This window comes from Hakea prostrata, chromosome 11 (assembly GCF_041222555.1).
Source record: "Hakea prostrata isolate BN-2017 chromosome 11, UWA_Hpros_2, whole genome shotgun sequence".
In the NCBI taxonomy this organism is placed as follows: domain Eukaryota; kingdom Viridiplantae; phylum Streptophyta; class Magnoliopsida; order Proteales; family Proteaceae; genus Hakea; species Hakea prostrata.
The window spans coordinates 4,843,381-4,865,783 of record NC_142610.1 but is presented as its reverse complement, the minus strand read 5'-3'; the positions used below and the strand labels follow the sequence as shown (position 1 = coordinate 4,865,783).

Below are 22,403 nucleotides of genomic sequence, written 5' to 3'. Positions count from 1 at the left end.
ATATTTAGGGCCGCCAATTGAGTTTGGCTATTCTAAAGCTACCATCTTCAATGATACAACCATAACAGTGGCCAACGAAGTTAAGGATGGAGGGAAAAATGAGTCTGGATCATCTACCCACATAAAGAGGAAAATTTTCAACCACATTGTTAGATTATTGGCAGGTGCCCAATCTCAAACCAATATCTTTTCTTTTAGTAAATTAGTCTTCTTTTTTTAGTAACCATGGTTAATATTGTTAAGTTAAATTTTAACTAGTTTACTAACAACTTATCCTGTTTTGGGATTCAACGCATGTCAAAGAAAAATTGCTTCTTAAATCGATGGGTGGCGGTTGTTCCAAACTATGCATGCTCATAATTTAAATTGCCAATATCACATCATAACAAGGTGAAGAAGTGTTATGGTCATTACAGTCCAAACCTTTGAGCCGAATCAGATCACTTGAACCGAAGCAAGGGCTCAAGCTTGGTCCAAGATAATTCAACTGACGAATCTTGGTCATGGCTTTGCATAGCCTATCCCAATAAACCCAATGGATTTTACTCTTATCTTCAAATTGTCCCTAGATACATCTAGCCATTGTCTTCCTAACTTCCTCATGATGGGACTTGGGAAGTGAGAAGTGTGATCTGCATATGTAGATAAGGACCCTACAACAGACTTGACCAATATAACCCTTCCTTCGGTCGAGAGAAGATATTTTTTCCACCATTTTATCCTTCTACAGGTCTTGTGCGTGAGCTCTTTGAACACTTATGCTTTAGAGAGTCCAAACTCGGTAGGCACACCTAAATATTTTCCTGAACCATTTCCATGTTTGACTTTCAATACCCTTGAGAACCAAGCTTCGAATCTCCTTGGAGTATTGGGACAGAAAGCCAAGCATAAATATTTTGAGATTTAGTGCTTGGCCACTAGCATTACAATATATTTTTAGACATTATTTGAACATGTAGATATGGTTCAAATCCACCTCCAATAAAAGAATGCAATCGTTTGCAAAGAGGAGGTGAGTGATGGACGGAGCTCTACTTTTCACACTTATACTCTGAACTAACTGGGCCTCTCCAACTATATAAATAATAGATGAGTGTACCTGTGAGCATTAAAAAAAAAAAAAAAGATGTAGGGTGAAAGAGACCACCTTGTCGAATTCCTCTCAATGGAGTAAATAAGCCCCTTTCCTACCTGTTCACCAACAAAGTATATGTCACAAAGTTAATGCAATTCATCACTAAGTTAGTCCACTAGGGAGAGAAGCCCAATCTAAGGAGTGTAGTCTTAATGAATGGTCACTCAAATCTATCGTATGCTTTCTTTGTATCAATCTTCAAAGCAATAACTTTTTTCTTCCCTTTCTTCGTATGCTTTATATAATGGAAAAGCTTATGTGCAATAAAAACATTGTTTGATATCAAACTACTAGGAACAAAGGCTGACTAGTTGGGGGATATAATATTATTGAGAAAACCCCTAAGTCGGTTGGCCATGATCTTGGTCATAATTTTAACCACCGCCCCGCAAAGACTAATGGAGTGGTAGATATATAGGTCTTTTGGTTTTTAGGTCAGAATGTTGAATGACTATTGTTTTTAGTCAGTGGCAATCAGGGTTGTGGGGGTTGCTTGCATTACAAGAAAAGGCATTATTGGCAATGCTTTTTGCAATAGTTTTAAGTGTTCGGTCGAGAGATATACTAGAGGAAATCTTAGCACACTTGCCAGAGATGTGGCGAGAATTAGTGTTCTATGAATCAGCTGGAGACACAAGTACCTTTCACATCCGCATCTCATGTGCATTTATTTACCCAATTCTGCTAATTGGAGAGGTCATAGCACAATTCTTAAAATTGTTAATCATGTTATCTTAAAGTTTCCCTTCGTCTAGGACTCCTGAATGATAGACACAAAGAGAGAAAGAGATAAAGAAGGATAGAAGTGTAAAGCTTAGTACCCAGGGTTATTCTCGCGGTAGAAATTTGCGGGCGTCTCACTTGAACACAATGGTGGATGATTTCCGGTAGAGGGAAGGTGGGGGAGATGGTGATCAACAAGGGGAGGGGGTATGGATATTTTCGATGATAGGAAGAAGATGGGTGAAGGGGGGAATCCGTCACACATCTAAGGGTTGGGTATGGGATGAGCCAAGCGTAGTTTAGTAAATTAATATCAAGAGGTATTTTGGTCATTTCATTTTGAAACTTTTGAGAAAATGAGACATTATATTAAAATAAATAAATAGAATACATACAATAATACAGGATTATGTTCTAAATAACCTACAACCCTGCCGCTCTTCTACAATATATTGAGAGAGTTGAGCAAGCAAAGAGAGATGATCCAATAGAATTTCTTGGTCCACCATTGCCAATCCGGCTAAATAATCCGTGCACCTATTAGTCTCCCTAACTCCATGCACCAAAATACACTCCTGAAACAAAGATCTCAAGTGAAGAATATCTTCAACAATGTGGAAAATCCCCCAATGTGGGCAGTAAGTACCCAATAAAGTCCTAATTGCCACTTGGAGTCTGAATGCACCAAAACCTTATTACAACAGTATTGCCTGGCAAATTGCAAGCATCTCAGCATGAAAAACACCCATATTAGCACAACCACCAGAACAAGCAAAAATAACATCACCTTTGCAATTCCGAGCCATAGCATCATACCTCCAATATGTCCCTGGTGAGAACCCTCACAATTGATCAGGATCCAACCCCATGGCGGTGGTAGCCAATAATGAACAGAACTATTAACCTGGGCAAAAGAAACCAAAATACCCCAACTAGAGAAGAATTGTCTCTGTCTCGGGCAATCCTCCACCACTAGCTTTGCAAATTGAAACGTAATCGGGTCATCTTAGACACTAAACAAAAGATGTTGAGGTCACTCCAAGAACCCTTATGAAAGGTACGGTTATTCCTTTTTTGCCACATAAAGTAAATCATGGTAACAAAGCTAAATTGTCTCACATCATTCAAGCTATCGGATCCCTTGAAATGCTCAATGCACCATTGCAAGGCGTTGGCCCACGAGAGAGGACCAGGATCCCTGAGTCCATGAAGGATCATGATACGGCTCTAGAAGCCAAAAGAGAAAGGACAGGAGAAGAAGATATGAGCATGCAACTCTCCAACCGATTGGCATAACGAGCAAGTTGGGTCAATATTCCTACTCCATGTGATTAATCGATCCTTGATGGGAAGACGCTCAAGGCAGGCTAGCCAAGCAACAAAAACGAACCATTTTGGATTTTTAGAAGACCAAATCACATTATACCAACCCACTTCTTCACTTGCTTGACGAAGCATACTATAAGCTGAACTAATAGTGAACTCACCTGATGAACTGGTTGTCCACATTGGCCTGTCCCCCTCCAAACGGCGATATATAGGCGTCTTAGAAATTTCAGGCCATTTGTCACGAATCACAGGATCAATTACCTCTCCCTTCCACATTTCATGATCATCTATCAAGTCTGAGGCTCCCTGCCAACCGCAATAGACACCAACAACCCAGGGCTATAAAGAGGATCTGATTCCAACCATGGATCAAACCAAGTTGATATGGTGGATCATGCACTAGATACCGAATCTTATGAATAATCAGTGATCTAACCTTCAATATGGGCCGAAGAGAGAAAGAACATCGACTCGGCAGAAGAAAAGACCAAAATTGAGACAGTTAGTTGTGAGATATATGTAATTTAATTATGGGTTACACATAATTTAAGCCACTTAAAGGGAGCCAACACGAGTTTTGGCCCAACTTAACTATGATACCCGTAGAACTACACTCTATATGGTAATAATAACTGAATTGCGACCACCCCCCAAAAAAAAAAACATAAAAAAGCTGAATCAAAATTAAAATGGAATTGGAAGTGTAATTTGTACATCCGGATGTAGAAATCGGTTTGGTTCTCAAATCGAATTTGTATTACACTGTCATTGTTTAGAGCCGAACCGAATCTGAACCGGTTGCCGGAACTCTGGCGTAGGGTAGACACGCGCCCAATAACATCTTTTCTTCAGAAAAATGACAAAACTCAGAAAAATAGCCTTTTCAGCCATTAGAGCGATCAAATATTGAGAGTCGAGAGAGACGACTCAGACGAGGATTGCGCGACCAGTTGAGAGTTGAGGTAGTCTTCTCTATTCAGATCTTTAACCTAAGTTTTCGTTTACGATTTTAATCGATTACATTTCTATCCTATGCTCGATTACGGATGTCCTGTTCAAAACTTCTGATTTACTAGCTTAACATATTGATTAATCTATTCAGGAAGTGGTAAATTGATGAAACGAGTACTGATTCATCATATTCTGTTACTTTCATATCTCTTTTGATTTAGAATTTGATATGTTGGCAGGTTATTATGTTCTTGCATTTGTTTATCTATAATATCCATTACCTTTTTCTAGAGGCTGTTATGACCACCTTTTCTCTATTGAATCATTTCTTCAAGAAGAGTGGACTGCAAACTTATTTCTGCATCTGTTTTCTGTTTCCTGCTGAAATCCCACTGGGCGACTATGCACTTGAAGTCGCAAATAATATGGTGCGTTACTGATTTTTGACCATTTGAAAAAGAACTATGGTAAAAAAGAATGAAATAATAACATTTTGAGGGATCTTTTTTTTTTCCCTCTCTCTTTTTGATAAACTTATAATCTTCAAATGTGAATCTGAAGCTGAACTATATTATTATGTTTGTTTTCTTGGTTGAATTCTCAAACTGAAAAAGGAAGACAAAATACTGCTTCAAATAATTGTCTGTACTGATAATTCCCAAAATATGAATTAAATAACTATGTATTGCACCCCTATTTGATTCGACTGGTGCCTGTTTAATGCTTTTGTGCTTGATTCTGTTTGCAGCGCACTTTCCCAACGATTGAGATAAATATAACAGAACCAAAAGAGGCAAGGAGGTCTAAACAAGGATTTTAACTGATGGCTGATGGCTCAAATTCACCAGCAGATTCATCGCCTTCATTTTTCCGGGGGCACTGGGAAGGTTGGAAAGGCTACTGGGGCGAGAAATTTTCTTTCCTTGATAACTACAGCAAGTTTGTTAAACGTGAAAAGCCTATACCCTCATGGTCTGATTCTGATGTTGAGGAATTCATCGCTTCCGATCCAGTTCACGGCCCAACTGTAAATTTCATTATTGATTTGTCTGATTTGATCTATTTCTGAGTTCCACTTTGATTCAATATTTGGCTATTCTTTGTCATACTTCTAATTTTATTTAGCCGGTAGCTGGTCAGATTTCTATTCTTGGTATGTTTCTATGATATTTGACTTTCTGTTGGTTCTTCTCACTTTGTCGATGAACTTTGCACTTATTTTTATTTTATTATTTATAAATATTTTTTAATTCTGTTGAATAATTTTCCTGAACTTCTAATAGGGTTTATACTAGTTAATAAATTCATCGGCATATTCTTCTACAGTGTAGGAAGTCTTTATTTTGTCAGATGTTCTTGAAAAAGTTTCGTTACTACTTCTCTTGCTGAAAACTCTGATTCAAATGACCTGCACTCAATCTTATAATGAGACTTAACCATGGTTGTTTTCTTTCTTTCTTTCTTTTTCTTTTTTTGGATTGTTTTTGTGTGTGGGTGGGGTGGGGTGTAGATGATGATAATGGATATTTTCAAGATATCTCTGTTATGGAAGAGTAATCTGGGAATGCTCCCTAGAACCATGTTCATGGCATTGCCTCTGTTTTGCTTGGCTGATAGTGTCTTAGTCTCTGTCCTCTTGGGTTGACAATATGGAAGGAGACCGTATTTATTTTCTTTGATTTAAGGTATAGGTGTCAACTCTAGATGATCATACTTCATTAGTGGGTAAGTTTCAACTAGCACGAAAGGCATAATTATTTAGGCACTGTCTAGGAGAGTGGCTCGGTGAAATACACATGTCTGTGAAGATGCGGCCCACCTGTATCTGGTCTGAAATACTGTATGAAGCTTTATCGTTCCCTGGGGTTGTCTTTGGCCCTTCCTCATACATCTTGGGCAGAGGGTGAAGAAGACTTCCATGCCACTCCACAGTTTTTTTTTGGGGTGGGGTGGGGTGGGGGGAACCACCAGTGAGAGCATGTCTTTTGTTTGGATCTTTGGGATATTCTTTTTTATTTTATTTAGGGGCGAGACTGTTATATATTGTCATTTTTCTGAAGGAATGCAAATGTGAAGACCTACATATTTTTTGACGGATAATGTCGATGAATGACAGGTGCAACTGTCTCTAAGATGGGCACTATCTGCTGATTCAGCAAAACCTGGAGCTAATTGGAAGACTCATTAGTGCTTCAGATGTAGCTGACTTTATAATGCAATTGTGCTATAGAAATAGAACTCGCTTTTATAATAGGTTGATTTAGTCGTAAGTTTTTGGTCTTTTTATTGCGTTTCAAACATCAAGCCTGAAATGTAGATGTGAAGGGCTGAACTAAAAGTGGCATCTTAGTAAATAATTAATTAGTTGTAGGCCCCATACCTAGAGTTTAAGTATGAAAACTGTTTCCAAAGGTGGTTTCCTTGTTAAAGCTCATAGCTTGGATGATATGCTGCTTACCTGTCTAGAGTCCTAATTTCTTTCCTCCAAATAGATGACACCCTACCCTTGTGCAAGTTGATGAATGGATTGATGTTGAGTTGGTGTGATGATAGCAAATTATTTGGGAGTGTCTGGTTTGAGGTTTGATACCTTTCTTTTTTCCCTCTCTCCTTTCTCTTAATTTAACTATTCTATTCTCTACAACAAATCTAGAATTTCAGATTCTGAAATCTGATGCTTGTCTATGCTGAACCTGAGCCATCAGATTAGGATCAGATCTGTTCTCATACATGTACCAGATTTCTCCTTTGGCTTTCTGTGTAACCAACTCCTAGGCAGCCCCAGAAGAGCCTAGAAGGGGCCCAAGCCCATCCGAAATATGGCCCAAAACCAGGGGGTCTGAATCTGACCAAGGTGCAAATTGATCATTTTCACCACTTGGATTGAATCTGTCAGTAGGGTTGGGTTCAGAATAATTTCTGATTTTTAATTTTTTAATTTGGAGTCTTAAATGTTGAGTTATGTTGGTATTTGGGTATTAGTTGGAGTTGTTAGTAGGTGAAGATATGGTTCCTAACTTTTACGAGTCTTATCTTAAAAAGAGTTCTATTTTAGTGGGTAATTGGATCCCAATTTAGTAATTATTCATCGAGTCTAGGAAGGTCAGTGGAGGCCATAAATAGCCTAGTTATTCATGTAATTTTTCAGTTTTGAGTTGATGAAAATTATGAGTTGAAGAAAGACTTGAGAGAAGTCATGGGATCCCTGGGAGGGGGTGACCTGCAGTTGGGTAATTTTCAAGTTCCCACCCATCAAAGTAAGTTACAAACCCTTCCCTTCTGTCCGCAACCTTCACAGCCCCTTCCCCATCAATCCCCTGCAGTTTCAGCCCCTTCCCCTATCAGCCGAGAGCCTTCCCCTTTCTCGTTCATCTTCCCACATTTCACCCCAACCAGGACTCCCTCATTCCAAAACCCTTCATTATACTCTTCTTAGAGTCGCCCAAACCCATAGCACCTTAGTCATAATCTTTAAATCCCTAAATCTGCCATGTTTCTGGACTTTTGAAAAGCCTGCAATTCATCTTCTTTGTGGAGAAGAACCTTGCAGAATTTCAAAAGTTTCAGAAAATTCTTAAACCCTAAAACCTCTAGTTTCAGCCCCTTCTTCCTGAGATAGGTTCTGAACCACAGAATAGAGGTTTTTCTCAGATCTGTCCAAGCATTAGTGCAAACCCTAGACCCATCTTAAACCTTGGCCAAATCCCAGTTGACCTAGGATTTGAATTTTCACTTCTGAATTTTGGATTCTATTAAATTTCAGATCTGAATTTGCATTCCCAGCAGCTGTAGTGGCTCCTAAACCCCTTGGCCGAAACATCTAATGCCCCTAATTGTGTGCTGATTCCCCTTTAAAAGATTATGAAATCTAACCCTAACCCTGGGTTACATCACTTTCTTTGTGGGTCGATTAATTGCTGGCTGGTTTGATTGGCCTGCATCATCAACCTTGTACTGAGCTTCAGTTTCTTCCCCACTCCCCAGCCCCTAATATGTTTCTTAGATAGCATGGAAATGGCATCAGGTTGAATTTTGATTTTCTTGGTTATTTGAATGGTGAAAAATCTGGAAAAAACGATATTTTATATTTGGTAGTTGAAAGAGGTGGTAATCTTAGTATTAATAAATGACCACTCAGAGCCCATTAGTGACAGTGATGCCCCAAAGATAAGCTTAGCAATGATGTCACCATTAGAGTTGCCAATGAAAGTTCTAAGAGTCCACAACCATTCTTGAGCAGAACTCATATATCTGGTACTGGGCCTAATGGATGAGATGGGGAGAAGCCAGACCCGATGGGCTAGAAGAGGTTAAGTGGAAAAAAGATGATTGGTGTCTTCAGCACCATCAACGAAGTGTGCAGAGAGGGACAAAGATATGGTGGTGAAGGAGAAGGGCTTGGCCAGGGAGGCAAAAATTGAGAGAAACGCCACACTGTAAAGAAATGGCAAGGGATATTGAAACAGGCCAAATTGTGCCTAGCAACAGGATAACCAGTGGAGCAGACCAGGTTCCACACAAAGGATGTGCTAAAGGTACCAGAGCAGTGTCATATTAATTCAGCCTAAACTAAACTGATTTTATAACCAATCTAGTGATCTACAGAAGTTCAGATGTAGCTGCGAACTGATTTCCAATTGAACAAAAAGCCGAGGTTCAGGTCTTTTTTTTTTTTTTTTTTTTGGGGGGGGGGGCGGTGTTCTTTTTTTGTTAACAAGTAAGAATGCCATCTCAGGTTGAGCTTGGGCATGAAAAAGCTCCCCTTCTTTGCAATAAGCTTTTGACATCAAACTTAGCATGACTTAAGCCTTTTCTTAGCTACATGGATTTCTCACCAATCCAATGTATTCAAACCCCAACATCTGTTACCAGTTGTAGGCTAAATATGTCTTTCTTCTCCATTTCTACCAGTTATTTAGGCCTGCCTGCTAGCTTTTTTAATTTTTCCATTTTGAATCATGTCACCTCTTAATGAAACACTCAAAGTCTTTGGCATCAAAACAAGATTTTAAATTGTTGTGATGTCTCCCTGTGTCTCATGATATATAAGGGATCTGCCAGGCTGTAAAATAAAGTCTTTGGTGGAACATATCATGTTTTTTGCTTTTTGCATGTTTGTATCTTAAAACACAATGTTAATCTAACCAAACTACACAAGCTTCATCCTATGCATGCTTTTGATGGAGTTGTGACTCGGGAATATAGAGCCCAAAAGGCCTTGACGTGGAAAATGCCATTTCAGAGAAAGAGAAAAAAAAAAAGGGGTGGGAGGGATTTGAAAGGATATAGGGCAGAAAATTGGGGGACATAGGCAGACATAAGCATGTCATGAGAGGTTGTTGGGGGATAATAGTGACAATCAATTAGATCAATCAACAATCAACTAAAGCCTCAAGAATTCAATTGAAGGGTTAAATATATTTGATGGCTTGGTAGGAGTTGCTTTTGCTGAGCAGTAAAAGGTGGCTGATTGGTATCATGGGTTTCTCTTGTTCATCAATTCTTGGTGAGCTATACCAGTCACACGGGGAAAGGATCAACATACTATGTTCCTATTTCGAAAAAATATTGATGGGTACTCAAAGAATAATAAAAAATCAGGTGAGGAGTGAGGATAAGAACTCATTTGGAATGAGAAGAGAAATTTGTTTATAATATGAACTTTGATTTATAAGAGGTGGTATCAATCATTGAACCTGTATCAATTTGCCCTTGGGAGCTATTTTGTATTGATGAATGCATGGGAGGTAGTGTTGGACTGGATTGTTGAAGCTAGGAAGGTTTGGCAGTTTGGGCATCTTCAGAAAGATGACAATCTTGCATTGACTGAAGCTTCTTTATCTAGTACTCTGATCCTTTGCAGGATTGCCTATGTGATTGCTCACAATAGCAATAGATCCAGAGGGATTGCTTGTGGAAGGATTGGAATAGGCTTAAATCCACATAGTGGAATGGCCATCTTTCTTCGTGCAAGATGGTAATTAATGTAGAACTATATTTGAGTAATCAAAATAGCAGCCAATCAAGATCTTTAAACAGAGAATGAATTCCAGATTTGATGGTTAACTACACTACAAAAATTGAGATGTGAAACATTACTGAAACCTAGAGTGCTATCGTAATGGTAATTCTAGAATAACATTATGGAAAGAGGGATAGAATTATAATTGAACTTGGGGCAGAACTGTAGTTCATAATTGAGCTAGGCTAAAGTGTAGATTACCAAAATGAAATGAGAAATATATCTTGAAAATTTGATATCAAGCAGATGGGCAGATCTGATTAGTGACTGAAAATAGAAGATTATTCACTGAATAGACTTGTTAATAGATGAAAAAAATGAGGGGGCAATATGGGGGAAATGAGAGCAACAAAGTAACACTGAACTTCACAATGCATGGTGGATTGGTTTGATTGAACACCAACATACTTTGACCAAACACAAGATTTCTCCATGGAGAGGAATGACTTGGAAAAAGTAAATATTGATTTCAATTCATGAGTGAGGGGATCAACCCTCTTACGGAAGTCCTCTTTATAGCATAAAGACATAGCTACCAAATGCATCAACCAATTACTAGTTGACACGCACCAACAAGAGTATTAACCCAAACCTAACATTGACTCAACCAAAGCTAACTCTTGACGAAGAAATGCTTATTTGACAATGGAATTTCTTATTTTCACATGACAGCCCTTTCTATTGACTTTGAGACATTTCTCAAGTTGCCATTCGTATCAGACTAGGCCTGGATTTATGTCTAGTCCATGAAGGCAATAATATGTGCAGGCTGACTCTAACTCACTAGAATAATCTTGGCCCATGAAAGCCATGGATTGATTTGGGTCATACCCTAGGCCATTGATTGATGACCCCGTAGGCTTCTTCTTTTGAGAGTATGTCTTCAACCCTGCATCAGATATGCTGATAGGCTCAACAATCTTTTCTAAACTTGATTCTGGGGAGTGGGCATCGCCAAATTCGCAGGTGATGAGTGAAAAACAACATTCAAGATGAAAGATGACCTATTACAATGCAATGCTAAGCCCCTTTTGGCGAATTGATGCACCCAGTTACCGGACTGTATCTTTTCATTGGTCATTTTCTGATAGTTATTTTGATAACATTTTAGTGTACAATGAGCATTTAATGGAACATATTGAGTCATTGACCACATATGGCAAGTCATGAGTGTGCTACAACAAGAGAAACTGTTTCTTAATTTGAGTATCCTTTACATCATCATCATATCTTTCGGTGGAGTGGAAGTAAATCCAAAGAAGGTCCAGTGTATTGTTGACTGGCCCATACCAACGATATCTTTAGAGGTGAGAAGCTTCAATGATCATTCTACATGATATCATCTGAAATTTCAGCACCATAATGGCATCCCTCACACAGTGAGAGTGCAGCAAAACTTCAAAGGCCAAGTTCAAATGGATACTTGTCACCACCAAGGCTTTGGCCTAATCAAGAAGATGACTAAAACTCCAGTAACTCTAGTTACCTAACTTTGAGCAGATTTTGAAGTTGCTATATATGTCTCTCACATTAGGTTACGAGGAATAGTTATGCAACAAGGACACCTCATATCAACATAGCGTTCTACACAGAGGTTGTGATGCAACCGAGGGTTTAGGGTTGGATATCCAGGATCCTCTTAAACAAGAACCAGCACTGATTAGGGCTTCTAGGAGTTAGGGTTTTAAAGGGCCTAAAAGGTTGCTGGAATGCTGAAAAGAGGTTTGAAATGAAAATTCAAATTTAGAATACAAAATTCGAATTCTAGGTCAGGATTAGGGTTCGGTTGGGTTGTGGATGGACTGGGTGATTGCTATTAAATTTCAGAATTGTTTCCTACTGATACTTCAACAACCTGAACCAGTTTAGTGGGTTAAGAACTCAGAAATTCCAAATTCTGCAATACTGAAAATTCTACAATTCCCAATGTTGAAGATGAAGTCGGACAAAAAAAAATGTTGAAGATGAAGTGCAGAATTTTTAGCAATCTCTAACCAATGCAAGTTTGCAGAAAATAATATTAGATCTTTGTTCAGCAAGCTTGGGTGATCCTAAAGAGGGTATAATGTGGCGTTTTGGGGCTAGAATGATGGAGTCCTAGTTGGGGTGGGATCTGAAAACGTGGGAAGGAGGAGGGGATATGAGATGGTTTCTAGGGTTTGGGATAGGGGCTTAACTTACTTGTATGTTGAGAATGGAAGACTATGAATGTTGCTTGATTGCTGGAAGTAGAAGTAAGAACTTGAAAATTTCAGAAACAAAGCTCAAAACCCAGCCACAGGTCACCCTCCCAAGGATCCCACGACTTCTCTCAAGTCTTCTTCAACTCATAATTTTCATCAACTCAAAACTGGGAAATATTATGGACTAGGCTATTTATAGCCTTTACAATTGAATTGGACTCAAAAAAGGATTCCTTTTTACCTATTTGGGATCCAACATTACTTAATTAGAACCTGACTAAAATAAAACCACTACTTAAGATAAGATTTCTAATTTTAGAGAACCGTATCCTAAACAAATTACACTCACAAACAAATACCAACTTAACTCAACTGTTCAAATTCCAAATTAAGAAATACTTTAAGGTAAGGTTCCTAAATTAGGGAACCCTAGCCTAACAACTCAACACTAACTTAAATGGACTGTAGCTCTTACACTACTGACTCAAACGAAAATATAAAGATAGATCCTTGGCGCTTTGATCAAGGGGATTCTATCAAGACCCATATTCAGCCCTAAAAGGACTTGAAATATGACCAAAATACCCCTAGGGTATTCGGCCAGCTTTGAATGCCTTGTTGGGTCTGGCTTTTGGGCCCAATCTTAGGGGAGCCCAACCTTGGTTACGTCAAGTTGAATGATGCAAAATCCCCATTATTCAACCTATGATCTTGAGCTCTATGCTATCATCCTGGTGCTTAGACATTGGAGACATTATTTGGTGGAAAAGGAATTTATTTTATATACTGACCATGAGGCATTGAAAAAAACTTTCATTCCCAAAAATCCATTCGTTATAGGCATGCTTAATGGTGGGACTTTACACGATTTTATATTTGCTTTTAAATGTAATTCAAGGAAGGAAAGTAAAATGGCGGAAGCCTTTTGTAGAAAAAAATCCTGAGTCTCCTAACTAGTACCATTCTATCCTCACAAGCCATTGGCCTAGAACAGATGGTTGATGAGTATGTCAATTATTAGGTACTTGGTCTCGTATATGCAGAATTGAAGTAGCGCAGCCAACCTTAATTACTTGACTCATGATGGGTTCCTTTTCATGGGTACTAGGTTTGCATCCCATTCTGTTGCATGACAAGATCAGTTGGATTTCAGAGGAAGGAGGACTGGATGGATTTATTAGATATGGAGCTAGGTGAAATATTCAGTGTTTCAATTGGTTACAGCAATCCTCAAAATTATTCCTTTTCTAATTATATATTTCATGTCTAGTAGTTCATGTTGTGCCAATTGAACTAAAGATTTTATTTTGAAGGCATGTGCTGACTTGTTTCTTATTGCAAGATGTTTAATGCTTCTAATGTCTTGACATAATTTTGGTAGGTATCTTGGCTTTCAGTCTGATTGCGGTCTGATTGCTCCTCAGTTCCTTCTTTCAATAGAGCATGTATAGCTATGGATGATATAATATCTTAAGAGTTTGACATTTAAGTTTTTTTGGTTCTATATGTTGTCTAAATTCATTAAGTAATGCATATTTTGATATTTATTCTGCCATTCCAGCTGAAGACTGCAAGGGAAGCAGTAAAATTTGCTGCAACGGGAAGTATTATTGGAGCAATTTCAACTGCTGGCGTTGCTTGGAAGTACTCTAGAAGTCCCCATGGTATAGTTGTAACTTGTAACCCTGCTTTCACATATCGGTTACAACCTTCTATTTGGGTTCATTCTTGACACTTTTATTCTGCTTTCTTTTTTAATGTTCTTCTGTTTTTGAGTCTTCAATATGAGTTCGTAAGTGGAGCCTTGTCCATGAATTTGATTAATGATATTGAGATAGCTTTGTGATAGAATATAATGAGATACCATTGGTTAGAGTCCAAAATACGACAAGAGGCCTTGGCTGATGAATTGAATCTTTGAGAGACTCCCGATCATCTTCCTTTCTTCGAATATTTTAGAATTTTATTGTCTGCAATCGGAGGACTGAGCAAAGCATTTACTGCTGCTGGGTCTGATGTTTGCAGTCCTCTTGTTAACTACTTGGAACTTGCGACTGGTCCACATCAAAAACTGCAATACTTCCCTGTACTGTTTCTGCTCCGTTTGTCGTGGATGTTCATGGTCTAAACAGTTGACCATGTTCACTGTCAAAGGGATTCTGCTTTATTATTCGATAACTGCTCACTGTTTCACCTATTCTCCTGAAGAAGTGAAGATGTGTTTTCTTGCCCTCCAGGAACTTGTTAAACAGCTTTAGTAAGCTCAACACCAGAGGCCTTGGGGTATGTTATTATTGGTTGTTAACAGTTTATTGTACTATTATCTACATTCTATATAACAGGCGAACCTGGTTGCTGAAGGCTTCCGGACAAGTAGAGTTTTTTTTTTTGGGGGGGGGGGGGGCAGCTTTCCTGCACAGCCTTACCCTAGAAATTTTTGCTGAGATGCTGTTTCGGTAACTTAACCTGAGCCTACAACTTTGGTCCACCAACCATTGCACCTTGGCCCACCCCTTATCTTCTGTTTAATGGTCATAGGAAATAGAGTTGTTGATTCTTTGAGGAAATTGAATCCATCTTGAATTTCTGTTTTAGAATACATATGGGAATTCTTTGTCTCAAGGTTCTCAACTCTTTAAGCATAATGAGATTGAGCAGATATTTGATTTGAGTTGGATGAAAAATTGAAGTCGAGACTTCTGCAATCTTTTGAATGATCTAGTATTTTATGTGTCCTGCTGGTTGGTTGTACACTCTGTCTCCCGTTCTTTTTCTTTCTCCCCATTTGAGAGAGGCAAGGGATATTCTTCTTTCTTCTTGTTTTCTTCCTGTGTTTCATGTTATTTTCCTTTTTCGAGTAATTCTCTGCTCTAGAGTGGGCTTTGAGAACAGTAAGAGTGCAATTGATCTTCCTTATTCCTGGTCCTTCAGCCTGAATTTTTGGAATCAGTTATTGTGTGTTTGGTTACTTGATTCTACAGAGTTGAAATCTGTGGAACCATGAGTCCACCTCTTAGAAATCGTTTGGATACTTTTTAGGTGACTCGTATCCGGATGCATAATCACATAGACTCATCAAATTTCCCTTGAAAATGGAATTATCTAGTTGCGGGGGAGGCGATTGGTTATTAACTGGTAGTATTAGACAGCTTGAGCACGATTATAGTTTTCATAATTGCTTTTTCTTATTTTGGGCTTGGACGTGTATTTTCCTTATATCAGTACAAATTATCCTGCCCATTAGAGGTACTATCCTTTCGAATCGGCTAGCTCTTCTCTTCCAAATCTCTGCATCCTCCTTTGTTGGCCCTTCGGATTTGTTGCTGGCTGTTTCTGTTCTCTTTCAGTTGTAGGTTTCTCTTTTACCATTACCAAGGGAAAATGTGGATGGGAGTCTTGACTTGGTTAAGGAAGTCTTAAAAGTGAGAGTGAAGTTGGAATAAGATGGGTATAAATTTTGGAGAATATCTGTCTTGTTAGAAAGGTCCTCTGTTGTACACAATTAATCAGATTTTCCAGATGAAATTTGAGTTCTAGTAAGTGGTTTTGAATGCTTGACTTTCAGTTGTGACTGAAGGTATCTTTATTATTCTCTTTCCTTTCAGTTGTTCTATACTTGCTCCAGCCTTCTCTTTTGTACTTTCCGTTTCTGTATTTCTCTTTTATTTTGTTGATTTCTTGTACTTTCTATTGTTCTGTTTTGCTTGGTTACCATTCACAATCCATAGGTAGTACCTGATTGCTTATACTTCTTAAAGTTTCTTTTATTTTTTTAAAATCCAATTCATTCTTGTCTTATTCCTTGCCATCTTTCCTTTTAGTTAGGCTTAGAAAATCTATTATTCTAGGCTTCCCATTTTGTGACTTGTGAGTGCTTCTAAATTATCTTACATTTTTTATGTTGATGCTAGTTTCACCAACTTCATTCCTTCTATTCTTCTTTGAGTAGGAGAAAAAAAAGAGGGGGGGGGATTTAGAGTGGCGGGGTTGGCTTTAGGTAGAGCAAGGAGGTTTTTGAAATAGTAGTTGTCACATCCACCCAGCCGGTACCCTATCTGGCATACCCGGGATGTGATCCACAGCCCCGAAGATCCATAGTTCAGGGACCACATAATCCACATCGACGATAATACAATCATGAACAGATAATAATCATAAACTAACAATGAATGATCATGGAATTCAAAAATAAGGTGTCAGACATAATCAGAGTGCGGAAATAAATATCAAATCAGATAACTTAAGAAGGCAGTGGGCGGAATCCACTCCTTCACCAAACGGAAGTGAGGTCAAAATTTAGTTAAGTACACGTCTCAAGTTATAAAGGTAAGTTAAAGTTATTACAATTTCTCTAAGTATACTGTCACAAAAGAAGGGGAACTACTCATAAGTCTCCTCCATAATAAATATATCTTCTTCAAAGTTGAGGATCATGGAGACCCAACATGACTGCTCCCATACGACTCCGGGGCTAACCCTGGTACGCCTGGTAATCTTCTTCGGTATGATCACCGAAGTCTTCAACGTAGCCAGACCTCCGGATGGTAGTATGAGGTATCCGGGTCCGCCTCGGGGAGGGTGCCATCGGAGTAATCACCCCGTAGAATAGCCTAACAAAATATTGCAACGAGAAAAGGAATGAGTTCAAAAGAACTCAGCAAGGAAGTTATCCCACCACACATAAACCACAAGATAATCATAAAATGATGCGAGATGATATGAGGCATATAATGCAATATGACTTTATTCTAAGTATGCTGGTCATCTATGGTAGACATGCTTTAAGTCATAGCACCATACTTCTTTAGGTAGTCTCGATCACTCATCACCGGGGGAATTGGGTCCCGCATCCCTCTCGGACAAATCCATGGTTGGGGGTTTCGGTCACCGCTCTCTCACATCACCGTTTGGTCTAAGTATTGGCGCATGTCGGGGTATAGCCTAGCTCAATGCAAGTCATCTACTTAATCATATCATGCCGTTCCGAGATACTTCCATTCCTCCCCTCTCGGGATCCTTTCCGGTATCCTTCACACTAGAGTCACGGATATTACTCACCGGACTCATCAACCCTATTGGTCATCCACAAATGGTAAACGGGAAGCTCTCACGTCCCTCTCACGGATCATTTCACCGGTCTTGAGTGCCCGTGAGCCCAAGTCTAGCCATTTGTAACCCTACCAATAAATGGCCCCTTTCGGGTAACCGTAATGCAATTTATGTCCTCTCACGGAGTGGATACCGGTCTTGAGCGCCCACAAATCCACACTACTACCACGGGTTGTTCGGTCTCAATGCCCTTCCGAATCGGGTCCGATATGATAGGGACATCCTAGCCATACATCTAGACAAATCCTATGCATGTCATTCAATAACCCGGAAAGCGTCAATGGACACCTTCGGAGAACATCCCATACTATTCCCTCCGATGTCCAAGGACGAAGCACCAGTAGGGTACCCCTCAATCCCAAGTTATACTTAAGCAATCACATGCCCAAGTTCATCATATCAGTTCACAAGATACAACGTCATAATAAACATTCGATTCATGACATTGACATAAGTCATCATATATTGAAATTGATAAACATGATACAACATTGAAGTAATATAATGTAAACACAAAGCTACCGTTAAAAGACATATGTAGCAAGTCTAACATGATAAGAATATGAAATAGAAACTATATTTACTAGGATAGGAATACCAAGTCAAGATTTCCATATCCTAGGTAATTACATCGATAACTATCCTTACCTTGAATCGGAGAAGAGAATGGTCCAAGATCACAAGCAAGTGGCCCAAATAGTCTTAAAGTCCTAAACAAGCATATATGAAAGGTTAGAGAAGAAATCGGAACAATCGGAGATCAAACGAATCGAACCGGGCAAAAATTGCTGACAAGAACTCTATTGGTCGATACATTTGGTCGATAGTATCGACCAATAGTATCGACCAAATCAATTCCGGCAGACAACAAGCTGGCTTTTCGGATTCTTGCCCGATTTGGTCTTCCTGGTCTCGGATTGACATGAAACTTGGAGGATAGTCTAAGCACAACATGGGGACACTAATTATCAAGAAACTTTCATAATCCAATGGTCCATTTGGAAATCCCCAAATTGACATATTAAGGTTAAGAGTTGTAGATCATAGCATTGGCTATAACTCAATGCAAATTAGGGGGAAAACATGGGGGATTAGGTAGGGAATCGTTTAGAAGTAACATGGAGCACATATGCAAGGTATAGATTAGGTAAATCACGAGCTTCATCTCGGTTTGGTAAATAAAGCAAGTTGGTAAGCAATAAATCATGGAAATGTGTAGTCAATGATCATGAGGTGAATCAATCATAGTCATATCGGTGAAAACATCATTGTATGGGGTTTAGGAGGTTCATGGCAAGGTGTATGCAAGGTTGCAGCACCTTGACCATGGTCCCAACAGTAAAATAGAGAAAAGATGAGTGAGAAAGTGATTAGGAGAGAGAGTCATACCTTTAAAGTGGAACAAGGAAGTAAGAATAAGTGGTTGGCAATGATTGATGAAGAAGATGCTTCACCACTACCAAGGAGGAGTTCTTGGGAGGCTCTCTCACGTTCCCAGATGTTAAAGACGCGAGAATAGGGCTCCAGTCTCGAGGAATAAATAAATAGAAAAGAATATTCTAAGAATCTTTAAATGCGGGCTCAAGAGACTTGTTGGTCGATACCTTTGGTCGATGGTATCGACCAATAGTATCGACCAAAACAAACTCTGCAGAATTTTTACAGAATAGTTCAGCAACTTTAGGTGCGGACTTGGAGGGCTATACAAGGTCAAATTGCATGGGGTTTTCTCCTACAGTTCACTCAAGAGGTCTAGTTTCAGGGAGTACCTTCGGATTATGCACAGGAGTCCGTTTGCTATTTCAACCGTCTCGCTCTTCATCAGTGCGCAGATTCTAACTTAACACTGGTAATGTGCTCAAGGAGGGAGCAGCATCATCAATGTCCATAAACTGGAATCCCGACATTACGTCATCAACCAGTAGGGCCCATAAGTCCCTCCTACCACCACTTCGGGTCTTTGGACCTACAAACATAACAATGATCGGGTCGGGTCAAGGTTAGGTAAAAGCTGGATTTTACAGTAGTACTCTTCATGTGGATTTATGTTGGCCTTGTACTTGTCAACACCATAGATTCCGCAAGGTAATTCACTGAGTATGAGAGATGAGGTCTCTTGAAGACTCTTAAGAATTCATCTAATGTTCCATCTGTATTGCTGTGATTGTGTTATGGCTTTTATCATTCAATGTAGGTTCTATTTCTCTACATTACAGGTGGTTTGGATTAAACAAGATTTTGATATAATTTAAACTAGAAGTGGCAGGGTTGGCTTTAGGTTAGAGCAAGGAGGTTTTTGAAACAGTAGTAATGTTACATGTGGATTTATGTTGGCCTTATAGTCTACTTATCAACACCATAGATTCCACAAGGTAATTCACTGAGTATGAGAGATGAGTTCTCTTGAAGACTCTTAAGAAGCCATCCAATGTTCCATCTGTGTTGCTGTGATTGTGTTATGGCTTTTATCATTCATTGCAGGTTCAAGCATGCAACAGCCTAGCTGTATTGTCATGTTTAAAAGATATCTTTATTGGTACATTATGGTTGGTTTGGATTAAACAAGATTTTGATATAATTTAAACTAGAGGTGGCAGGGTTGGCTCTAGGTTAGGGCAAGGAGGTTTTTGAAACAGTAGTGATGTTGCATGTGGATTTATGTTGGCCTTATTGTCTACTTATCAACACCATGGATTTCACAAGGTAATTCACTGAGTATGAGAGATGAGTTCTCTTGAAGACTCTTAAGAAGTCATCTAATGTTCTGTCTGTGTTGGTGTGATTTTGTTCTGGCTTTTATCATTCAATGTAGGTTCAAGCATGCAACAGCCTAGCTGTATTGTCCTGTTTAAAAGATATCTTTCTTGAAGACTCTTAAGAAGTCATCTAATGTTTCGTTTGTATTGCTGTGATTTTGTTATGGCTTTTATCATTCAATGTAGGTTCAAGCGTGCAACAGCCTAGCTGTATTGTCATGTTTAGAAGATATCTTTCTTTGTATTTCTCTACATTACAGGTGGTTTGGATTAAACAAGATTTTGATACACTTGAAACTAAATTTGATATAATTTACTGTGACGTTTAGCATCCCACAGAAAACTAATTAATAACTGTGATTGGCAGGTGCCGTTTTGTCCTTGGGAGCTGGAGCAGCCTTTGGTTGGACCTTTGGACAGGAATTTGCAAATCACTGGCTACAACTGTACAGGTTGGATACCATGACTGCTCAGGTCAAGTTCTTGGACTGGTGGGTGAACAAAAGTGAGAGTCAGTGATGGATTCCTAGCATCGTGTCCTTAATCGTCTCTCAATAAGAAAACCATGTGGTGGCATCCAATAAATTGTGAGACAGAAAATCCTAGTGGTTTTTTGTTTGTTTGTGTGAATAGGTATTTCTATGCTCCGACTTGGTGGTGCAGTGCAAACTTTTTCCAGCTTGATTTTGATTACTGGTTTGATAACCTGACTTTTTTGTCATTCCATAGTTCCTATTGTTAGTAGATGTACCTCCCAAAAAAACCATTGTTTTTAGATTGTTAAACCAAATGTCTGTTCTTAGAAAGGCCCAAACTGCTGACCCAAAGCCTGCCAAGTAAATTGTGTGGTCACCTTGAGCCTGAAACAGACAATGGTGTGGATCGTGTCTCGGGATTTATTACCCATTCTCAGATCAGTTTGTTTTGTCACCCAAACCTGCATTGGTGTTTTGGAAAACTGAGGTTAAGTTTTTCTTTTTGGAAAACCAATAAATTCCATTGAAGCAACCTGGAAAGTTGAATCTTCCTCAGAACTGTGGTTTCTTTTGCTTTTTACTCATAACTCACTCTTCCAGGTGTATGTAGATTCTAGGTTCTGCACTGATACCATTTTGTGGAACACATAAGACTCCTTTTTGTAAAATAGGCAGAAAGACCAAAGTTTTAAGGGGAAGGGCTCATAAAGGGGACAATCATGGAGTCTCTCATGTGGGCATTGAATTTCTGTCAAGTGCTAGTTCATATATGGTAACTTGGGGTTGTGGCATCCAAGTAGTCTCTCGGCAAAATTGTTGGGGTTAAGGCTTGCATTGCCAGATTCTTCATGTGTGGAAGCCTTCAGTGCCAGGTTTGCCCTATTTTGTTGGTAGTTCATTTGTAATCCAATTTTTTTTTTAGATTTAATTAGATTTTTAATTTTAGAAGAAGTTTCTTCCAAAATAAACTTAGTGTAGGAAATTATAATTGGGTTCACCATCTTATTCAAAAAAAAAAAATTTATAAATATTATGGAACTAGCAAAGTATATTCCGAAGGAAAAAGGGTAGAAACACATTATTAAAAATTCAATAGAGATTATCAGTTCTCCAATACTTTCCTAGTTTTTTTTAATATGCCACTTTGGAGAACTCACGAAATGCTTCTTTGCTCTTCTTGCTTTAGCAGAGAGCTGAAAGGTCGAAATGCATTCTTTTCAGGCATTCAATTTCAATATCAACCAGTTTCCACCATTCCCAGTTCTTGTAAATCGATGGACAATTGTGTGGTTTTCTGGGCAATGGATATTCAGTCCTTCCAATTCAGGTAGAATGAGGATGGTGCATCAAGAATGGTGTGTTGCCCGTTAAAATCTGGTGTCTTACCAGAGTTGTCATGACGCCTAGGCATCAAGGCAACCTAGGCATTCGGTCGTGCACTTCTCACATTTTTGCACCACATGTTTAAGAGTGGGGTTCATCTCTCTCTACTGATGGTTGACTTAAATCAATATTTAGAAGTAGATCCCGCTCCTAAACATGTGGTAAAAAGGTGTGAAGGGAGCATGGTTCTCTGTCCAGGTAGAGTATTCCAATTCTGCCTAGACGACTAAGTTTTCAAGAATTTGTCTTCATGATGGAATTTAATGCCCAAAAATATGCTGAATGCTTCAGAATGCCAGCCCCATTCATGTCTAACTCCATTTAACCAAATGTTTG

The 22,403-nt window shown here is 38.9% G+C and overlaps 1 protein-coding gene across 1 annotated transcript; it reads left to right on the top strand.

Moving 5' to 3' along the window:
* Positions 1-4,035: 4,035 nt before the first annotated feature.
* Positions 4,036-21,757, top strand: LOC148999690 (succinate dehydrogenase subunit 6, mitochondrial-like). Its single transcript, XM_089140051.1, has 4 exons — positions 4,036-4,149; positions 4,887-5,165; positions 13,905-14,007; positions 20,576-21,757. Exons 2-4 carry the CDS (start codon positions 4,962-4,964, stop codon positions 20,725-20,727), a joined length of 459 nt encoding a protein of 152 aa, XP_088996177.1. The 5' UTR covers positions 4,036-4,149; positions 4,887-4,961; the 3' UTR covers positions 20,728-21,757.
* The last annotated feature ends 646 nt before the right edge of the window (positions 21,758-22,403 follow it).